Source organism: Varroa destructor, unplaced genomic scaffold, assembly GCF_002443255.2.
Source record: "Varroa destructor unplaced genomic scaffold, Vdes_3.0 BEIS01000003.1, whole genome shotgun sequence".
NCBI lineage: Eukaryota > Metazoa > Arthropoda > Arachnida > Mesostigmata > Varroidae > Varroa > Varroa destructor.
The window spans coordinates 37,470,663-37,492,960 of NW_019211456.1; the positions used below are offsets into that span (position 1 = coordinate 37,470,663).

Sequence of the window (22,298 nt, forward strand, 5' to 3'; positions counted from 1 at the left end):
GGTAGAAATTACTGTATGTGTAAGGGTACCCATGGCAGTTCAAACGGATACAGTCTCTTTCAATGGATCATTAGACGAGAGAACCGTTGCCTATCCGTTAGGACAATGATTTTTCATAATTATTGTTGTTGCATCTGATATTGGTGCTTAGTTAGTTATACGGTTGGTCATTGGTCTTAAGCTAGGGTGTCAACTACTACACATGTTGAACTATTTTTGTCCTACTTCGTGAATATACTGGCAGTATAACTGATTTCAATAGATATGAGTTAAGCCAGCAACAAGTGAATACTCGAGGCAAATTTTACCCAAGCCACTTATAAATAGCATAATCGTAATACATCGACGTTGCTCAATACGATTGCTCTATTTAGCAATTCCCGGCAAATTTCTTCATATGTCCGAGCCATTCATTGGTCTGATTGGTCAATAGAATGATCGAGTACAGGAGGCCTATATAAGGCGACTCCTATTCACTCGGCCTTCATAACACAGAGTCTCGCTCTTTCTTCGGCTAAGACGTTACTCTAGTGCCCGATGACGTCAGTTCCACAAACGGAGCCACATCGAGGACAGATCCGTGTTGTCTTTGTTACTCCTGCGTCTGCACTGGGCGACAGCTATGCTGCGCCGCTGCCATCTTGTCGTACTAATAACCCATTACGCGAATACGCTCTACGGGTCGCTCTCCGAGTAAATCAATCGTCAGCCAGGCGCGGCACGTTCGGATTAGCAAAATATAGCAGTATTGGAGGATCTAGGCGATCCGGCTGGATGCTAAGCAGCCGACTTCAGCGTTGAAAATTCAGTCTGACACTGGTGTGGTACCACGTCGCCGCAGTACCCAACTTCATCCTATCCACGTCCCACAATCTATTAAATAGACTCTTTCGAGTTATAGAGGGAGTGAAGCACAGAGCACAACGAGCAAGACACGCCCTATCATCGAAACATGCAGCACTGGCAACAAGATATCTCTGTTGTATTCGTAAGGTTGCGATAGTTGGCGCATGTGGAAAATCAATCATCTTCTAAAAGCTTGGTAAACCAGTATACCCGACATACGGCAAATATGTAAGAACATGAGCGTACCCTCGGCGATGAATAGAGAAACACCGCGTTTGCTCGCACCCGAAGATGTGGTGAGTCCATAGAACTATTTGATTGTCGGTATTTTATAAAAATTGATCTCAGCTACACATACTATACAATTTCATGTATGTATAACTAAGATCAGTGTAATAAACGCGTATAAATTGAAGTTTTCACACGACCCACAGCTGTCAGCTTTTACCTAACACAAAGATGTAATTCGTCTTAGGTATAGTCCATGTATCTTTTCTTCAGATCAAAATAAACAAGATACTTCTCCTGAATATCGATTAGTGGTCTGATGTGGTTATCGATTTATCATCTGTCATAGCCTAAAACATTATACTCTCCGACTGATATCATTGGTCTACAGGGAGATTGCATGTATGCGTCCAGATTCGTCACTGAATGTCCTACAACAGATGTAGGATCCATGCTTCTTTGTCCGTCCATCCAGAGACCCAAAAATTGTTGGATGGCGTGCGCAAGAGTTTCTTCTAAAAACTAGCCCCAACTGTAACGCCCTAACGAATACGCTAAACTAGTCTAAGCAAATGGGCGCCATACTAAAACATGATTATCCGACCATCTGAATAAAGGAGCTGTAGATTCAAATCGATTCATAGGAAGTGGCTTTGTTTTTGTGTGGTTTGAAAGACTGAGATTTATTATATGTATGATTTATGAACCTCTGAATCAATATAACACAATACATGAAACTTCGACATATTCAACATATTGAACTTGGCCTAAGCAACACGACTCGGAAAACCTGACAGATAATATGCCACTGAAGAACTGGAAACTCATTTCGACGACGGTGTTCTCATAGACATTTTGCAAACGGTTCAAAAACGAATGTTTGAGCATTGAGTTTGTTAGCCTAACCATCAGGTCGTAGAATAGTAGGTTAGAGGTACATTTCTGTACCTGCCGATTTGTTAGATTCCAGCTAACTAAAACGGCCGCCGTGGCGTAATTAGATGTGTCGTAGACAGTGTGATCGTGGTGCAACAGATCCTACAATTAGCGTCAGCATCAATTAGCTGTTAAACTGCTCCGTAAGCAATAGGGGCAGAACCTGGGTTTTATGAATTTTCGTCCCAGCTTCGCTCGTCTATTACAGTAGAAATCCATCATCTAATGACCCGGCTTCAATAGTCCAATGTTAACCGAGTGATTATGGCAAGAGTGACGTTAACTCTCTCTACTGTACCGCATCGTTTAAAACTGAAGATAGTTAAAAGGATATTTGCATTGCTAATGCACACTAATATATTCCTTTCAACTTAATAAAGTATCGTCTCTATAATATCCGCGGCTCTTTCTCTCGCTTTAATATATATAGTTATACTAAGAAATAAACTAATTGTAACTCGAAAGGATCAGCCAGTAAATAAGAAAGCACTGACGAGAGAGCACGCTCGGTTAGTCTAAGCTTCTTTTATAGGGGGGGCTAAAATTTTGCTAAAAATTTTTCTCCTATATTAGTCCAGTGGATGTTAGATGGCGTTCATTCGAATCTAGATTTGTCCTTTTGTTCACCTTCGCACTACATAGACCCTTCCATATGATATATATGTATATATATATGCATATATGACTTTAACAACTTAATGAATAGATCGAAATTTAACAATACTGAAAATCTTGGAGAATGTTACTGAAAATGCTGCAGCCCAACGCATTCGGTAGGACGTACTACGGGCCAATTTACTAATAACAAGTAGGCTTGACATAGACTGCACAGCCTATCGTGTTCATAGAAATAGCAGGCTTCAACGCTGTAAACATAGCTTAGACTTCACTTTCGCTTATAATAGGAGTCTTCGCAGGGACAAAAAATTCACCGCCCTGTCAGAACAGATTCTGCTTCCAATAGATTATGTAGCTAGCTGCGTCTCAATGCCATTGCTATCGATGCAACCATATTGTCACGTTGCTGCCACATGCATCTTTCGCGTAACATAACTATAGTCGTCGCACTGTATCCACACTACGAAGTTTAAGCACACCATAAATTACTCAACTCGAAGCTCAGCAGCACACAGGCTCTAAATACCTGACTGGCATAAATACATCATGCGACATTTAAATACACACCAAACACTTTTGCTGGCAATATTACTGACGCAAACGGTTCCTGTCACGATCCTTACTCGACGATGTCGACACCACCGCTAATCCAAACACACAGATACACAGGATTACATAGGCTCGTATATGTCCTTCGATCAAATCCGCGCAATAGCTTAGTGCGCCGCGTATTTGCTCGATATTCGTAGAGATAAGTATTGGTCTAGATTCGAATCTGGACATAGACACACTTCCGTCGTCCCTGCAGCCAGCCGGCTGTTGCCTAATTGCGATGCCGGGCATAACCTCGAAACATATAGATAATTTCGAAGCTTGGGTTTCTGCAGCCAATTTCGGGATAATGAACAATCTATCTGCACAATAGCTTCTGCCATTTGGTTTAGTGTAGATATCCTCCAGGCTCCAGCATCATTGAAAGGTACCGCTGTTGTCGAAAAGCTATTCTTCATTGTTTTCACTTTTGTCCAACATATCAATGATCCGTAAGTGGATACAGGACAATAGTATTTGATCGTTTTTCTATAAAACGTTCGTGTGTTGCATATTTGTTTGTACCTGTTTCTCTTTCTAAGGTCGAATCTACATATTCCGGCTCAGTTTTGTTTATCTTGTACTTTTCTGTTCTTTGCCACCTTTAGTTAAGAACAATCATTTAGATTTAGCAATTCTCAATAATACCAGTTCCCAAAGAAGTCGTCCTGTTCCTGCTATACCTGCCGTTCTGAACTCTTTTCCCGTGGATTAGTATTGGTATGCGTGGATTAAATATACTTACGGTTATGTAAAAGAAAGGGCGTCGTAGTATGATGATACGAAAGACCTATTTCCATGCATTTCATGTCAGTGGATACGGATGATGGAAGGATCCTACGGTGTTAGGCAGTTAGAAAGGTGGAAAAATCCGTGCCCAAAAATTAGCCCTTCAAGAGTAAAGCTGACATAAAGAGTGGAGTGAGCCCCATAGATAGCATGCTACTATCCTTGGGGTAACGTCCAGGCCTGTTCTATTATCTCGTTTTTATCAATGAGACCACATACCATGAGTTGTCAGTACAAAGCAATTTCTTAGGTGGTAGAAACATGATTAATTCTAACCAGTGTTTATATGGTGCTATCCAGATAGCTGGTGCAGACCTTATATACACATAGATATATTATAACTGCAGCTGCTCTCTAAGTAAACCGATATGCCATTAGTTACAGCGTAAGTAATATTAGAAACTAACTCATACAGACGAACAAACTATTTGGAGCCGTTCCCAGAGGCAACATCAGTGGCTTCGTCCTATTTTGCATCGAAAAGAAAAGTAAAGCATCGTAACAATGGACGCAGAGGAACAAAAAAAATAACGATGAAGAATGTGGACAAAGTGTTGTCATATCAGTAGTCAGCAGCCATCAGCCATGACCACGTATGTATACCTCCCTACAGCTGGGTATAAGACAGTTTCGTTCGACAATCCCGTCACACCCTTCAGATGTCCTACTTTTCTTCATAAAACGGAACAGCATAAACATTCTGCCATTAGGTCTACCCATTAGATGGTGTCCCAATTTTCCCCTGCTGCCTCACTGTTCCTGTTTTGTCGGGCAAATAATGTCCTGCGCCTGCGTCGTGATACTCGATCTGTCCGCACACGGGTCTAGCAAGGACAATTGAGGAATGATCTTTTTTCATTCGGCGAACTTCTTATCATCCACTTTCAAGCTTATAGTCGGTCGCAGTCCGATTCTAGCGACTTCCCAGCTTTAAATCGCTCCCCAACGCCCATATCGACTATCTTTCGGTACCATTAATCGCCTGCTGCTGCTGCTGCTGCTTCTACTAGTTCGGCTTTTATTTTCAAATCAAATATCGATGAAAAAGAAAACGGGGGAGGGGGGATCAAGGGCGACAATCGTTCTCTATTATCTTCTCATTTCTGAAAGAGGGGTCAGCCACAGATGCACACGTCACAGAATATCACCTAATGCAGCGGCCGCTATCGTTGTTTCGTTCTGTTAGAAAAAACACTGAGCAGGTGTAGGACATGCCTAGATGGACTGAAAGGATTGGCAGTCAACTTGTATACGCTACATAATGTTGTGTTGTGTTGCGACAAAAGATCACCCACTGGAACTCTGCGTCACGTATTATTTGGGGGCAAGGCTCATATAGTTTTCGGTTTGAATGCTTCATAAGACATAAAAACCCAATAGCCAAAAGGCAGTTGGTCGTTATTGCTGTTGAGGCCCATAGAACAATAAGCACTGGTGCATCTACTGAACACAAAATTAAGCAGATATGTATGGCGCATCTGAATTGAAAATTTGTATTATGTTTTATTTCTAAGACTATATCCAAACAAAAATAGGTACATCAGCGAAACGTCTTCACATGTGCTAGAAGTGGTTCTCCTGATTATCATGTTTATTCAATTTAACCACCCATTTACCGCGACTGCAGTTTCCACTCGGTACCTAAACCGCTCACAGACTTGTATCGATGGTTCTTTTGCAAACGTTTTCTTAATAAATGTACGAGTGAGCAAGCCGACCTTGTTATGTCGAAGCTTGCGCTTAATAACGCTTTTTGCATGGCAGTCGAACAGGTTTGAATCTGGGTTATTCGGCGACCATGTGCGTCGTGGACGTGTCTGTATTCTCGAGCAGCGAATCGGGTGCTACACCTTCTCGTACGCCTTCTTCCTCGAAGGCGTATGGCCTTTCAAACGCTTCACCTATCCATAGTTGCGCAGTGATTCGAACGTGCAAATAAACTTCTTTGACGCTGTTTTCGAAGAAGTACTATAGCATAACGTGCCGCTTACGCTGAGTACCACATTCTACTCATGAGCTTCCACCGAAAATTCAATGATCTATCTATTCTAGTCATAATAGCCGAATATCCTGGTTGACGAGCAAGTCAGCGATGACTGCTACAATTAATTGTTATATCGAGGATAAAAAAAGTTCTTCTCAGAGGAAAATCTCGTTGAGTAGCGAAAAACACCAGTTAATTGTCCTCAGAGAGCATTTGACTGACTTTCATGATCCACATCGTGTAACACATTATATACGACGTGAGCTGTTCATGACTGATCCAAAAATCCGTACGCCTACCCACATCAAAAATCGTCATTAACGCCCCAACCAAAACAAAGAGATTATCGTTAATACATCTTTGGATAGCATCAATTTACTTCACAGACTCTGTACTGTTTTTCTCTATTGCACGGAATACGATCCACTGTTATTCATCAGGGGAGTCTGCTGTTTTTAAAAAGAACCGACTTTCGTCTACACGCATGAATGGCAGATGAACACGCACTTGTTGCCACAAAAAAAGGACAACTGTTGACATTTCTCCTCTTTTGGAAGTGTAGTATGTTTATATTTCACCGTTTCCATTGCAGTGTTATTTCTTGTTGTTGCTGCCGTCATCGATGCCTAGTCGGTGCATCGACCTATCTACTTTTTCCATCCTATATATGTATCAACCTATTTTTTTTTTATTTAGCGTGTATGTGCAACAGTGCATCATTGCACATCGTAACGCAATCACTGAGATGCTTCTTGTTGCATGGACACTAACACCTCGCAGAATTGCAGAAAAGATGAAGTATTCCATCTGCTTTTACCTTTTCCCGTTGCAACCATGAACATTTCTACGCAGCGGGGCTCAGTCAGGACCCATGACTTCTCCTCGGATGGGCAAAACGTTAACTCATGTGCAGTATCTGCAATTGAGCTTTCGACACGGCGTGCCTGCTCAGCAAAATTGTACCGACATCCCCCCCACTCTCTAATTTAGATGAAGATATGACAACGTGCTGGTGGCACATTTGCAGGATTGAGGCTCCCAGGACTAGAGGATCGAGCTCTTGGTTGAGAAGTGGGTTATATCGTGGCCTGCCAGCCATACATGAGCCAGCTCTCTTCTTATTGTTATCATAGTTACTGCCGTGACAGGGCGTCGTTGTCAAAAAAAGGTAACGACATCCCAAACCATTGCGCAAACTAAGAAACGGGACTTCTCGTTACGCCCGGTGGCCGACATTAGTAAGGCCACTGTATCGAGATTGCTGTTATTACCGTTACAACTGCTTGAACTCCTTTGAGCGTGTCCTGCATGCGACAAATGGAATGCTCAATCATTCTCGTCGTAGATCTGTTCTGGCGAGCGTAGCGAGAATGGCGCTCTTGTGTTTCTTTACAGTGGCGCGTCAATTCAAATAGAAATAGCAGTAGTTATTCATCCTGTTATCAGCTGCTTTTGGTTAGTATTATACATTTGACATAGCGGCACTTTGTCAGCTCTGAAGGCAGTACCAACGATCAATTAGCTGAGCGTTTGAGTTGCCGATTGGTCGACGAGCGTCGAATGACAACAAGCATCGAGACTAAGCGGAATAGAAGAAAGCCACAATTGCTTATTGTGAATGCGACTAAGTGAACCCTATCGTCATAGTGTGCCTCAGTCTGGACACTAGGAATGGCCCCAATCGAAATCCAGAGTTGGTCGGTAGCTCTATAGAAACTTCTGTTCAAGATAACATATGCTGAACGACTTTATAAACTGCAGACGACGTTAAGGGCTTGCGAACAAACGATCGATCCAGTATGCACTATTATCGCTGTAAATACAAAGGCATCAAAGAACTCTGCAACGCTAGGGACGGTGTGCTAGCACCGTCATGGTTTTTTGTTAATGTAAACTAGTAATAATAATATTACTAATAGAAAATGAAAGGAGCACCGCGTTTAGATAGACAACAGATGTATAGCATTCGATATTGATTCAATTAACAGATGCATGTATCGCATAGGCAATTAGACCAAAAATTGCAATAAAAATTTGTCCGATCTGACGCTTAACATTATTATGTCGGACGCTAGCTTTCTACGATCATAGTGTTGTTACGGCTACTACAATAACATCAAAGCAAACAATATTATTTGACCGTAGAACGGTAAATAGTGGAACCTGCTAGTTAGCTACCGGATACTGAGATACAGAGCTCAGCTTCGGTGAGTGCAGCCGGTGACTCAATCAGCTTTTCCGTGAAATAAAGAATGATTTGTTGGTTGTTATTCAGCAAGGGTTTGCCCAACGAAATCGCTGTTGGCCTGTATGCGTAAACAAGAAACAATGTTGTTGTTGTTGTTGTTGTTGTTGTCAATACATGAACTTCCTCTCACGTGTATAGTTCATGCCTGTCGTTTATCTGGATCAACGTCGGCAAAGGACCGAGAGATCATCATCCCTTCATACCTGCCAGTACTTCCCGGAATGAAAACGACGAGCAAATAATAAAATATCCAGCCATTTGGACAAATCATGGAACGCTAACGGCATAAACGCAATAGAAGCCAGCGGTGGCTGTAGTAGCAGTGAGGACAAACAACAACAACAACGACGACAACAACAACAACGACGACAACAACAACAACAACAGCGGTGACATTTGTAAGCACAGACGGCGATTATCGTTTTACGGCTGCTTGACGATTGCTGTTGCAGTAACATCTTCGCTAGAGTCACCGCATCGGATACGGCCATCGTCATTACCGGCGCCAATGGCGGAGAATCAGAGAAACACAGATCAGACAACTTCTGTCAACTGTATTCACATTTTGAGGCTTATAATCAACTCCCGTTTAGGCTGGATCGAACTATTTCTGTTGAATAGTTACGCGCCCCCATCCGTGTGATGTTAGGTAGATTTCTGGGGCTTAAACGCGACCGAAGTTGTAAAAAGAGACCCACTTTTCTCCCAGTCAATATGCAAAGAAATCAAACCTTCAACTAACGTGATGTGGTAAACATAAAGGCAGTCCTTTTTTCCCCTTCTAATCAAGTTAGTGCAGATATGTTCCAGGGTTACATTGATGACTACTGTAGGAAATACGTTAACAGCTGCTTCGTAAGTACTTCGTAGCATTCTCTAGATGTTAAATCTAGAGATCTTGTAAATTTTTTGAGCTTGAATTGCTTAACTGTTTATCCATAATCTTAGTTTTCTGTGATTTAGCGGCGAGATTTGTAGTACCTCGTATCAAGTACGAATAATCTGAGGCCGTTTTGTCATTAACAGCACCTATACGCTGATTCATTAAAACTATCGGGGTCTACCTATAGCTGAATAGTCGCAAATGGTTTGAATTCTATGATGACTGATATTATTATCGCGGCATAACGTTTTTCAGGACCGATACTTCGATTCAGTTGACAGGTTTCTACCTGATTTACGAGGCCACTTTTCCGGCTCCGAAGAGACTATTCGTTCCACAGCAGCGAATCAGATGTTCAGCTTGGACATAACCGGGAAGCAAGCATGTAGATATCTTCACATTCATCTTGATTTCGTTATCATCCCAAAAAAAAAACCAATTTCTTCCTTACATGAAGACTCCTCTACTTCTTTCCGATATTGTCAATCTAAAAGGATTATCTAATAATATATTAACCTGTAGACAATATGAAGCTTATCCTTCTCTGCTGTTACCGAACCAAGGGGCGAGGCAAGTTCATAACGAAAGAAGCCCTCCTCACAAGTATGGGTATTACACATAATCTATACATATTTGCATGTTACTTGTCCATAACTAGATAAAACTAGGTACAGCTACCACGATCCCTTCGTAGATTTTGTTTGTCTTGCTTTGGCCAGGTGAGGAAAATTATGATGTAATGCTTTTTATCCCTGCGTTGCTAAAGGCTGCTTGTATATGTGTGCGATAGTGGCGTTTAGCACGTTGGCTAGTGGAGGGTAAATTGACATCACACGTTAATCTGGTGAGTCAGCTACCAGCAGAGAATTGTCGCGGTGTTCCGAAATGCCTGATTTTGTCTGCGACTCCTTACGAAGCAGAGCATAATCAAATAGATACCGGTATCTATTCCATAGTAACACGCTCAAGCACAAACAGACGTTTTCGTCGTATGTTTATGTACATAAATAAATGTCGATTCAGAGACAGTCTCCTCAATATATTATGATAAATCACAATTGTACAGGCGGGAGGATAGTGAGCGGCAAACAAAGTATTTTATACTGTCTTCAAGTAACAACGGCAAAAGCACGAGGCCAAAATCGATTTCGTATCTAGTATCGACAACCGGTCGAGCAGAACTTGGAACTTAGCGGAAGCGGATCGCGGCCATGCTTAGCAAGAAACCCATGATCTTAATCCCGTATATTAAGTTCGTCTGCTTCGAACGAACGAAGGTTCCTTCATTCTGTCCGCTGAACCTAATAGCGGTTAGGTGACTTAGCGTAACGTAATTTGATAATAGAGAGAATCTTCTCGCAATATTAACTGGTACAAAAACATGCAGAGGTAATAACAGCTTTTTGCCTATTAAGCTGAATCGCACTAGAAACGACATTGGAGAAACCGGCGTAATGCAAATCGTTCATCGTAGAAGCTGTGCTAACACAGAGCCGACGTAAATAGAGGAGGCAAACAGCAGTAAAGAACGATAAGGAACATCGAATATAGCGGTTGTTCTCTCCCTTCTGCCCCAGTTTGATTCGATTTAATCGGCTGCCCCTCTGTTCGTTTGTCTTTTTCGGTTACAACAAAAAAAGAAACAGAGCGACGCTCTTCAATTTTTGTCGCAATGGCACCTATTTCCATTCCACATCCTGCCTTGTTATTTAACGTGTTTTCGCTTAAACATCGCTTTTACGAAGGCGAAAAGTCTTCTTCGAAAAGACGATGGCGAAACTCCATCTTGCCTCTATGTAGCTATTCAATTTCCCACAGTGATTCTGACGTTTCCATTGTTTCGCCCTATTCAAAATATTTGTCGAGACTGACAACTCCTAGATTTGTAATCGGTCTCGCAATCAGTTGTGTTTTATAATAATAGTAATCTTAGCAACTTCTTCGTTCAGACGAACAGTTAGTACTTACATGTCATACGTTATATTTATGTGCGTTTTAGTTAAAATTTTAAAAGGGAAACAGTTTTGGTAAGCGTCTTCGTCCGTTTCAACAATAAAAGGGTAATTTGACCATTGGGGCTCATACGTAGGCTGATCGGTGTGCGCTGTGCAAGTAGTAGCAGCTGTATGAAATGAATGTGAGCTCACTGACAAAGCTACGACTATGGCCTTTGCACACGCGATTTACCATTAGCGTCGTGCTATTTTTCGAATATGCTTTTTTCCAGTCGTTCGGCTGTGCAAATTTCGAGTCCTGGTTTTTTTTGCCAGATAGTGCATGCCAGGCGCTTCAGGCCACCAACTACTTCTTCTCGGATGTGCCTTTTTTGTGTTTGTATTTATTAATACCTTCTGTGCCACACTCAAGCGACTGCGGGTTACAAGTGAGTCGCTCCACCTCGACAACATATGGTGACAGCACGACCAACATTATTGCCAATTTCAGTTGCCGTGTTCTTCTCTACTTTCGATCGCACACTGGGGCTACTGGCTATTTTCCTCAGTGAGGTGCTCCACTCCTTCAGAGCACAAGGGTGAACTCCAAGAACAACCGAGCGACTGCCAGTTGAACCAGTGCCCTTCCCGTCGCGGACATCGCCGTTTCTGCTTTACCTGTAAACCTGAGAAAATGGTCCAATTCGATATGTGCGGGCTTACTAAAATGTAGTATTGCATTCATTATATATGATTTAGCGACACGGTAAATAACACGGTTTCAGTCTGAATCAATTGAATAGCAATCAACTAGTCTGTAAATTCAAATCTGCGGACGGAAGGCCATTCGGGTATGAGCGATCTAGTATATAACCTGTGCGTCAAGTCATTTCCACCTTGCTCATTTTGAAAAACGAAGGCAATTTCTCCAATTACTAGTCATACTATACTTAGATGTTGCCAGTTGGTTAATTAGTCACTCGTATTACTTAGCTGTTTTTAACTTCGCCGTCAACAAGCCACATTAGGATTTCCCACTACGCTAAACTAGTACATTGCCTCTCGACCATTGACGACCATTTTGTAAACAGCGGACCATAGTTATCCAGCCGTTACGCAGACCGTCATTACATACGTAACTCCTCTATCGAAATTGGGCACGGAGCCTACCTGTAGAATTTTCGAACATACAGCCAGATCCTCTAATGCTTGTAGCTGTGAGCTCCTGTGTTCCTTCGAGTGAGTCTCATGCACATTTAGCTTTCGTTCACCAACGTACGATCGTTGCCCATTGTGAAGTCCCACACGGAATGACTATGACTTGGTAAGATCTTATGCATAGAATCTGTTTCCTACATGTGAAAATGGCTACAAACAATCATCTAAGGTCGTAGAGTGGCCATGATACTTTTTGTCGAAATTCACTTCACGACCAGTACGTATACATTTCAATAGCCATACGCGATATTCGCTTATATACAACTGTCATGTGCGAAACTATCATGTGTCGTTAACGATCACTGTTGTCTAAGACAATAAGATGAACTACAACCCATTTTTCATTACTGATACACCCCCCATCAACTAATTCCCTCAGGGAATGTTCCTTTGGGATAACATCCTAATGGCTGGACCTATTCTCCTAGACTGATTCGATCAGACTTTACAGGGTAACAGCATTGCCAGTCGCTTCAGCTTAATCGACAAACATGCACAAATAAATAAACAAGTGGCGATCATCTACTTTAACTTTTACTATGGCCGCTGCCGCTGTCAGTAATTCTGGTCGTCGTCACTGCCATCGACATCAACCGATTGCCGCCCTTGAGACAAGAAGGCGAAAGCCTGTCACCAGTTCTTTACACCGTCCTCGCTACGCTTCGTTCCCTAGGCTTGATTGGGTCTACGTGGTCGTGCCTGTTCCGTCCCGACAGACTGTGTGACGCCGACGCCGCAGCAATGGCTCTTGGCTGCGCTGCGCCATCATCTACGTAGTCCACTGTTGGACACGTCAAGCCGTTAACGAGGAGAGAAAGCGAGTCAGCAGTAGCAGCCGATCGCTAGGTTGATCCCAGTAACGGCGGGAGAAGGAGGACGGCTGATGCAGCAGCGAGGTGCAACGACCGAAGAATGGCCGAATCGAGGTCATCACCATAATGATAATACCACAATCCTAACAATAGCGTTTCGCTAATGACGACGCTAAGATTGTGACAACGACAATGATGGCAGCAGTAACGGCCTGTCACGAGGACAAGAAAGCCTGAGATAGAGGGGGGCGGCGCGCAGTATACAAGTACAACTACTGCTAGTACAATTATTACTTCTACTAGCGTAGGTTACTTCGATGTGATAAAGAGATTCGTTTGATGGGCACCGATAACTGGGTCTGCATGCATTTACTGCAATCCCAGTTATTGCAGAAGAAATTCGCTTTTACTGAATTAATTTTGATAGCATAGAGTAGTCGACTTACATTTAAAGTACCTCTTTCTGTCTTCTACAAGCACTTTCTTTTTCGATTGAATACTGTATAGCGGATCCGAAGTAAAACATACAGGTAGTGGTATCAAAGAAACCTCACTGGTAAAAAAAAAAGACACCATTCACTCTTGCGTCACTGCATATATACAATTATATATAGCTTATGCTAACTCTCATGTACCTACTGACCGCATACCAATTCATGGGATCTCAATCTAATTGGCAAATAATACGTAATTAGATATGTCTGTACTCTCAACATAATAAGTGAAACTATCCCAAGCTGAGACTGAGTCATAAACAGTACCCGAACTGTCCTACATACCGATCATTCACTCAAGCCAACCGTATTCTAAGTAGTTCGATTGCACAGAGATACGGCCTAACCTTAACAATATTCTTAAACCTAGTACTACTGATTGCAGGTCTTCCCTCGTGAGCTTCGTTAACAGCCGCAAGAGTCGTGAGTATAAATAACATCGCAGCCATTTATTTTCTTTATATAAAGAAATTCGGATTCCTGACTACCCCACCCCACTAGGTCGCTCAACCCTACTTTGCAGTAAAGCTTAGCACAGGGCTGGCTCCCTTCCGGCCTTGCACTCGCTGCGCGTTTACTCTTGTAGTCGCAATCTGTGCTATTCAGTTGCAACTGAACGGGACCGACCGGTCAGCAACGAACGTACGGTGCTCGGCGTAAAGCCCGAGGCCTTTAATTCTGTATAGGCTGTACAAGGTGCAAGACACTTTCAATGCGATTTCTATCGTGCTTTATATGGTACAGGGAGCTCTAGACAACGGAAAGCCTTTGATCAAACGCGGACGTTTCCAAAACGCGTAGGTGGACGAAGAGGACGCATCTTCATATATGGTTTGCGCGCCATTGTTGCCGGCCAGAAGTGAAGCGGATATCGTTGCCCCCATCGTCTGTATTGCTGAGGGTCGAGCTCACCAGAATCCGACATAAGCCTTTCGGGGAATAGCAAGCCATCCTGTTTTTGCTGTTATTAGTGCTTTCGTTGTTTCTGTCACCGTACCAGCTCTCACTAAGCAGATACTAACTAAGTACGATATATTGTAACGGAAGTAGTTAAGGGCAGGACAATGGGACAACTAAGGTACTTTTGAAATTTTTATTATTTTCGTTAGGAATGTAGGCGCCATGATTCAACTACACAAGCGATCAAACTACGACGATCTGCCGATCGCCCAACGAGCCCCCGCAAAAACGATCTCTAAGAAATTGCGGCTCCTATAATACGGTCTGACCAGCCAGCTTCTTTAGACCTACGCTTTTAGCGTTATACGCCCCTCCATCGTGAACTTTTGCTCATTGTCTTTATATCGAAGGCGCTATGTTTCACGTACATATATGCGTATGTATATACAACATATATATATATAACTTAGATACTATCTCAGTTTTTATTTACATGTATTTAATATTTAGATTGCAAAACACTATATATAAAATGTCTAAGAAAATTATTGCCGTTTTGGTCAATACCGTTCCGATAGGTGAGAGAGTTAATGATTAAAACGATTTGGTATGGAGACGCATTTTTGCTTAACTGTGGCTCCGAAATTCGGTGTCGTCGTTTTCCTGGTACAGGCTTCATTTTTAAGGTGTCCTTGCATAGTAATATCTATTGACGCTAGATCTGAGCTATTGATAAGATGGGACCTCTTCGGCAGCCTATGAGTCTGTAAGATATGCGTTTTCATCACGATAATACCATGTGAATGGTCCATCTTTTTGAAGACCGAATTCTCCATCATAAATCGAAATTTTTTTAAATGTGTGGTAAAATTTATTCTTTTTTTTTTTTTTTTTTCGTTAAAATTTTTGCTGTAAATTAGAGAGGTTGGCGCTAATTGTTATACTGCCAAAAACGAGTCATCGAATTAATCCTTTGCCTATAACACCTATATAATTTACGTGGTGTTCCTGTGTGGATTCACAGTTCTCCGATCCGTGGGATTATATCGATTGATCGTAACTATATGCTTTATCGATGCTCCAAACGATTTTGCCCGAAAACCGTAATCTTTCCTAATCCATTCAGTTTTTTTTTCGTACCAGATCATTTTCATTGATACCATGTACCACGGCTGAAATGTACCTTTTACATCTAAAGAGTTTTTTAGCTCTTTAGGAACAGTACCTATGGATGTTCTGACCAGTTCCAAGTCTTAAGTGATATAAGTGGATCGGCCTGAAACCTTCGACGATGTTTCCTCTGCTACTCTGAATCAAACTTTCAATAGCATTTTAAAACAAAGTGTCTTGCTTTAAACTTAATTTTCGCTCCACCCTGTTCAATTAATGTTACGCTGCGAAATAATGTGTACAAGTTCTTACAATGCTCATATACATGCATATGTATATGAGAAAATGATGATTCGCTGAAGAGTAGCGGCACCCGTTGGAAAGCCGCCGGCTTCCTCAAGTGAGTGAGTTTCCACGAGCTTCACGCTTATTTTTGCAGAAAAAAAATCTACGAAGACGATCGGCCGCTGATCTTTCGCCGTCGCTATCGTCATCGTTGTCGGATAAGTGGTAGCGAAAGAATAAATCGTGGAATCGTTCAGCCATTCTCGTCCATTCAGCCAGTGTTTCTCTCCAAGAGACGGATGCAACCTGCCCCGGACTCACACAGACAGCGCGGCTCGCGCAGCCGCCGTTGTCCTCGCCGTAACAGCGACCGCCATTCACGCCGCTGCTACGGCTCGTGATGGCGGCGACCGCATTTTGTTCTGCGCAGTAGTTGTGGTTGTGTGCGCGACGAGGTACGCGTCGATGCGTATGGGCGAGTGTTTGCTACGGTGTGGGTCTCTTATGGCTGTTTGTTGACGTCAGCCGAATAGAACCAACGAGCGTCGGAGGGAGACACTCCGACGACAGTGGCGGCAGTGATGGGGGAGACGAGGAAGGCCGGGAACAGACAAACAAGATAACCGGCCGACTCACACAGGCAGTAAATATAGTTGAAGTATTTGTGTGATGAGTCGGTAATAGACAACAGCATAACGTCATTCGCTGATTGTTGGGTCGTTCTGCGCTGTCGAAGAGAACGGTATAAGACACCCGGCGGTCCGGATAACACGCGTTACTACGACGATATTGACCTCCACCGTCGCTGCTAACTGACTGTAGAAAAGAGATAATGCATTCTGCAGCTGCGCGTCAACGCACGTAGCATCACAACAATGAACTAAATAAAATGGCAGACGGATGAAAAAGATAAACAACAGAATAGTTTGCTTTCAACATATGCACCCACCTGCATTAGCGAAATAAGTGATTTCGGTCCGCTTCCTGATATTGGCGTACCATATATATATAATCACTAAACGATCATCTATATAGATACATTCTGCTAATATGGGTCTGAATTATTTCTATTCATCAATTTGCCATGTTCGCTTACTAGCGTGTGCAAATTGATAACTAGGACGCATCTACCCATTTATTTAATACTTGTTTAAGCTTACAATATAATGGGCGTTCACTGTTGTCCACTTCGGTATAATAACGCTGCTTGTATCATAAAAGAATAGCTTGTCTTCGACTTTTCGAAGGCCCAAAAACAAGACGATGCTCCTTAATTTCGTTCGACATGGTTGTGATTAAAAAGGGGAAGGCTCTGATCAGTAGCAACAGGCGCATTACAAGCAACGAACGAGCAGCTGAGAAGTCCCGACATCGTTAATGGTTTGGTATCACACTGGTGAATGGTTCAGTAGGAGAAATTCGAGCTAAATAGAAGGAACCCGTCGTCGTCTTCTTCATTTTTGGGGTACTAACAGCTCTCTGGTACTCACTTAAAAAACAGTGGGCGTGTGAAATCATGGCGACAATACTCATCGCCGTTACCAACGACATTATGAGCATTTTTCTTGCTTTTTGTCCTGTATACTACTCTTTTAACTCTTGCCTAAATAGAATCGGCTGGGCAATCATGTCTTGTTTGCATATCCCTCGTCTGTCTTACTAACCATAAAGCTTTGTCACTTATGAGACGCTCACGCAATATCGAAAGGTTTCGTTTTGATTGCGATAAAAATCAACAGGGTGGGAGCAGACGGGAAAGAAGCTTCTATCGAGAGACAAGAGTACGACGGCATCAACAACAGGCCCAGCCACAGCAGCGAAGGACAGGCTTGTCCTTCTGTGCTCGCTTCGTAACAGCGATGGAGGTGGTGACGATATTGTTGTTGTCGTCATTGGCGAACAAAGTGAGCGTTAACGGAAGACGAACGGCCACGAAAAGGGAAAGAAACTTCAGTCTACTATTGATGCCGCGGGTGGAACGCACTTCGGCTCGCTCTGGTCGTTGCTTGTTGCTTAAATCATCCATACACGAGTGCCCCTGTGCTTTGAAGAGGGGCCCCCAAGAAGATTTTTCTCACATCGAAATGCCATTGGTGCATCGCCAGCGCTGCTGCCGCCGCCGCCGCTGTCGCAGCAGCGGTAGAAGGTACGCGATACCATTACCACAAAGTAACAACATAACATCGATAACACCAACAGAGCAGAGTGTGATAAGAGACGTGGCTGACAACAGCAGCGGCAACAACAACAATATTGGCAAAATACAAAAATCGAAAACGATTAGAGAAAGTCAAAAAATTAATGTAGGCCGAAGGCCTATCGATCTGGCGGTTCTGTCGAACTATAAACGTGTGATAGAAGGACAAAGTATCATTTTGTTACGAAAATATTAAGAACGTAAATGAACTTGATCCGTAGCATACACGTTGTCCTGCTGGAAAAATAGAGTAATCATATGAATGGGGAGGACCGCATTTTTCTAGACGATTTTTTATGCAGTGGACTATTGCATTCATTAATCCATACATTTGGGAAGACCTTATCAATCTGTTAGTACGATTTTCGAGACATTCGATCTAGACGTTATGCACTCGTTTAAACTGAGGAAGCTACATGCTGATTGCATGAAGGAGCTGTTGCCATGACAGCAGCCAACAGGCTGCGAACGAACTTATCAAAATACTCTATCATATTTTTCTCGTTTGTAGTCAGCGGATTCCACGATCCAACGAAGAGTTTCAACCGCTTTTCTTGCCATTGCTTCTAGCGCCATCATCAATGCACAGCTGCAGGCTTTGACACTTTCCTAATCTCTCTCGCTTACTCTCCAATCGGATATTGCAGCTCGAAGCCGGCAGACGAAATCACAAGTGCATGCGCCTTACACGTACGCGATTCAATCGAGTCGAGAAAACCGAAATTGCCGGTCCGGATGGACGTTGGTGACCTTTGCATAGTCTTTATTCATGCAGACAGACAGGCCGACCAGCAAGCGGCACGGGCCGCGAGCAAGACAGCCCATAGTGCAGTATTGTACTTCTAGAATGGGCAGTTGTATAGAATACGTTAACGCCACTTCCCTTTATCCCGTACAATACCTCTTCTCTGGTTTTGATAGAACAACGTCCTGGAGAAGCCACATACGTCGCCACCGCGACATCACGGGGACTGCTGCCGACCCCCTGCTCGACTAAGTTTTAGATTGCATCGCTAGTGACAAGTACAGAGCACGGGGTAGACACGTATGCAGTGTGAAACAACGCATACCCAGGCTCGGCCTGATGCGTCCCGTTTCGATGAGTCTCTTCTGAAAGGAACTCTGGAAATGTGGTCATAGCATGTGTCAGTCACCCAGTTAACTAAACAGCAAAGAAACGATGAGCGAGACCAGTGCGTAAGACCAGCGGCCAAAAAGATCTCTGTTGATGACTTGTCACTTGGTCGGGCCCGTTGATCGGTTGAAAACCAAAAGCGACAACTTTCTCAGGCCTCCTTCTAGGTAGTCCTGTCCTAGCGCTTGGTCGCTGTGTATATAGAAGACAAAGCGGCGGCGAGACAAGCAGAGCTGGTCGCTTTGTTCCGCAATACTGTTCCACAAATATCCTAGCATAGGTCAGCTAACACAGATAGGCAGTGGCATAACTTGACCGACGATACCGAGACTAACAACACCAATAAGTTGGAAGACTGCTGCTGTTCTAGCGCCGTGTAGGATGCGGGAAGCTATTGAGTTGCCAGTGTTTGTTTGAACATATGCGGCAGACGGACAAACCAGGCAGCTCGAAGGTGAGAAAAACGTAAGGCTGAGCATAAACCGATCGGCAGTGAAGACCAACCAACCTTTTTGAATATAGGCAGGGGTTGTTTGCATTGTAGGACAGCTAGTAGCAGACGGTAAATAACGGGTAAAAGAGCGCTTGATCGCCGGAGCCCGTATTTTGTCGTTCTTGTCAACCCTACCGCTGCCGTAACTTGTCAGAACACCAAGTTGACAGCGGCAAGCAGATATTTCGTAGGCTTTCATTTAGGTGGAGCAACTCCTTACCAGCACCACTATATGTCTAGTCAAGAAATTGGACTTATATCGAGGCTTGTTCAGCCATACAATAAAAAACACGTATGGTACAGAAAAGCGTGTCCTGAAAGAGACCCTCGAGGAACGAAAAAGGAATGATGTAACATTTTTTGCGGTGGGAACACGAAATTTTCGCCATATACCTTATTTATACACTCTAGTCATTTCCGCTAAGGCTGAATGCGAGCTCATGCCACGCAGGCAGCTAACTAGGCAAAAACACGTAGACTAAGAAACAAGTCGAAGCTTTCGCGCATAAAATACGACCATGACAACGGTCGAAAAGCTTAACCTAAATTTAAGGTATGGCCAACTTCCCGATATTTTGGTCCTATACAAAATACATACGTCTTATCAATTTACTTGATAAATTGATAACTCCCTTCCGTTAAATCAGAACTCAGTTCTGCTTTTGCTGCCTTAACAAGGTTCCGTTCTGTAGTAGAGTAAGACTGCAGGGGAAATATAATAGTAAATTTCCGCGCAATCTACAGTGGACCAAATTGATCTTCTCGTAATTTTTTCTTAAGTAAGAGACCATTCCAAGTGCAAGAGGAGAGAGCGACCTCTGACCAAAACTGAGACACTGCCTTGCAAAACTCTCGCTTTAAAGGGTCATCAACTGTTGTTTTTGTTGCCTATTTTACCTCTAGCGTGAACGCAAACAGCATCTAGGAACCAGCAACGAATGTGCTAGTCACGCTGCTAATGACAACTCACGCCACGCAGATCACGTCGCAAGGTACCAACGGCAGTGGCGTCGCAATGTGGAAGCGTCTAAGCGACAGACAGAGAAGAGGGAAGCTAAAACGATGGTCCAGCAACAACGTCTCGAGAGCGATGAAGGAACAATCCAGTATGAAGCTAACGGCCCCCTGATGGCCTCCGGTCAGCTACGTACTGAATGTACTGGTGTATTACGGGGCGGTTGAACTAACCGTTAAGCGGCAACAAACGAGAAGTAAGAAGCAGGCGAAATACAAGGAATCGGCTAGAAGCGGATTCATGAGCCGTAATCGTCTAGGATTTCACGTCAAGATTCCGCCAAGAGATAGTATTAGCTCCCTAACGAAGCTCGTTCTTGGATTACCAGGCTGTTTCGCTTATTGACCGTTACTGAAGAACCACTGACAACTACGACGATCGATGTCTATTAACTTTTATTTGTAGTGCACACTGAAGAAATAGGGGAAGAAGTCGATGCACAGGATATTGACATTCACTCAAAGAATTTACTATACTCGTTGTTTTTTCCTAGATTTTTTCGCCCTTCTTCCTATATCGTAGCATAAAACACGACGCGCAAGAAATATGCTCAAACGGGCGTACTTTTTATAGCTTCAAACTAGCTTTCTAGCTAGCTAGCTAGCTAGCTAACCAGGTTGCATATGACAAAGCATGATTTTTCCTAGCGATCATCGAAGCATTGAAGATGGTCCTTAATGGTTAATCCTACGAGCCTTCCAAACCGCGTACTCTCTCTAGCCATAATCCTATCGTGAATAAACTGAATTAGTAATGATACTTTGGCAAAAATAGTTTTGCCATAGCCTAATGGAAATCATTCGAATGAATCTCTCGTACTCGCCTGCGTAATATCCTGTAGCAGTATGAAATTGTGCCAGCACACAGACGATCTGCCCGCTGTATATATATATATGGCTGAGTATTCCGCAAGGCCATGTCAAGGATAATAGATATGTTTGTCGAAAAACTCGTTGATGCCTATCACAAGCAGAGGGAAACATCCTTACCTGCAGTTATGGTACTGCCAACGATCTTTATATGCGAGCTCCCATCTATAGTATAAGTGGTCGCTCACAGCCGATTGGACTTCGGGTCATTGACAAGTTTCAACGCACGATAGGAACCCGATATATATCCACTGATTCAACACACAGGCGCACTTACTAGCAATCTCGACGATACAAACAAAAGGGTCTATCTAGCTAAACTTCTTTCTCTCCATGCCTCTACGTTCAGTCGTGTCACTGCGCAGTCTCAGGTCGGCAGCTTCCTTTGATGATCGACAACTCAAAACGTTCCTATAAGAGCGCTGGAAGTCTTAGACATTAGACATACATGTTCAACTAACTTTAACTACCTATTAGAGTTGGGTCGCTCCTTTGTGTCCCGTGTCTGGTCCCGTTGCCGGTAAACAAAGCGCGGTTGTTGTTGCTATTGTTGTTACGGGCCCTGCCCTCTAATAATCTTTTTTTTTCGTGACCTAATCGCTTGTGATATCATTATACTACAGACAACAAACAGAAGTCCGGTCGGCCAATAAAGGACAAATCACGGTAACTCTCTCTCTCTCTCTCTCTCTCTCTCTCTCTCTCTCTATATA

General features: G+C 43.1%; 2 protein-coding genes across 9 annotated transcripts in view; one reads left to right on the top strand and one right to left on the bottom strand.

The window, feature by feature from the left end:
- Positions 1-22,298, bottom strand: part of lbk (leucine-rich repeats and immunoglobulin-like domains protein lambik) — an 80,278-nt gene that overhangs the window by 12,349 nt on the left and 45,631 nt on the right. The window contains exon 1 of one of the 7 annotated variants that reach the window (XM_086983116.1): positions 3,196-3,694. The exons of 3 other annotated variants lie outside the window; for them this stretch is intronic. The gene's annotated coding sequence lies outside the window, so the exon portion shown is untranslated. 3 more of the 7 variants (XM_086983119.1, XM_086983117.1, XM_086983118.1) reach the window with 3 other exon arrangements.
- Positions 11,788-22,298, top strand: part of LOC147756906 (uncharacterized) — an 18,451-nt gene continuing 7,940 nt past the window's right edge. The window contains exons 1-3 of one of the 2 annotated variants that reach the window (XM_086983142.1): positions 11,788-12,381; positions 13,967-14,004; positions 17,616-18,022. In XM_086983142.1, the coding sequence (XP_086839268.1) occupies positions 12,263-12,381; positions 13,967-14,004; positions 17,616-17,791 (333 nt within the window). In that variant the 5' untranslated portion in view covers positions 11,788-12,262 and the 3' untranslated portion in view covers positions 17,792-18,022. Of the gene's footprint in view, positions 12,382-13,966; positions 14,005-14,325; positions 14,840-17,615; positions 18,023-22,298 lie in introns of those variants that run through there. The other variant, XM_086983143.1, reaches the window with a different exon arrangement.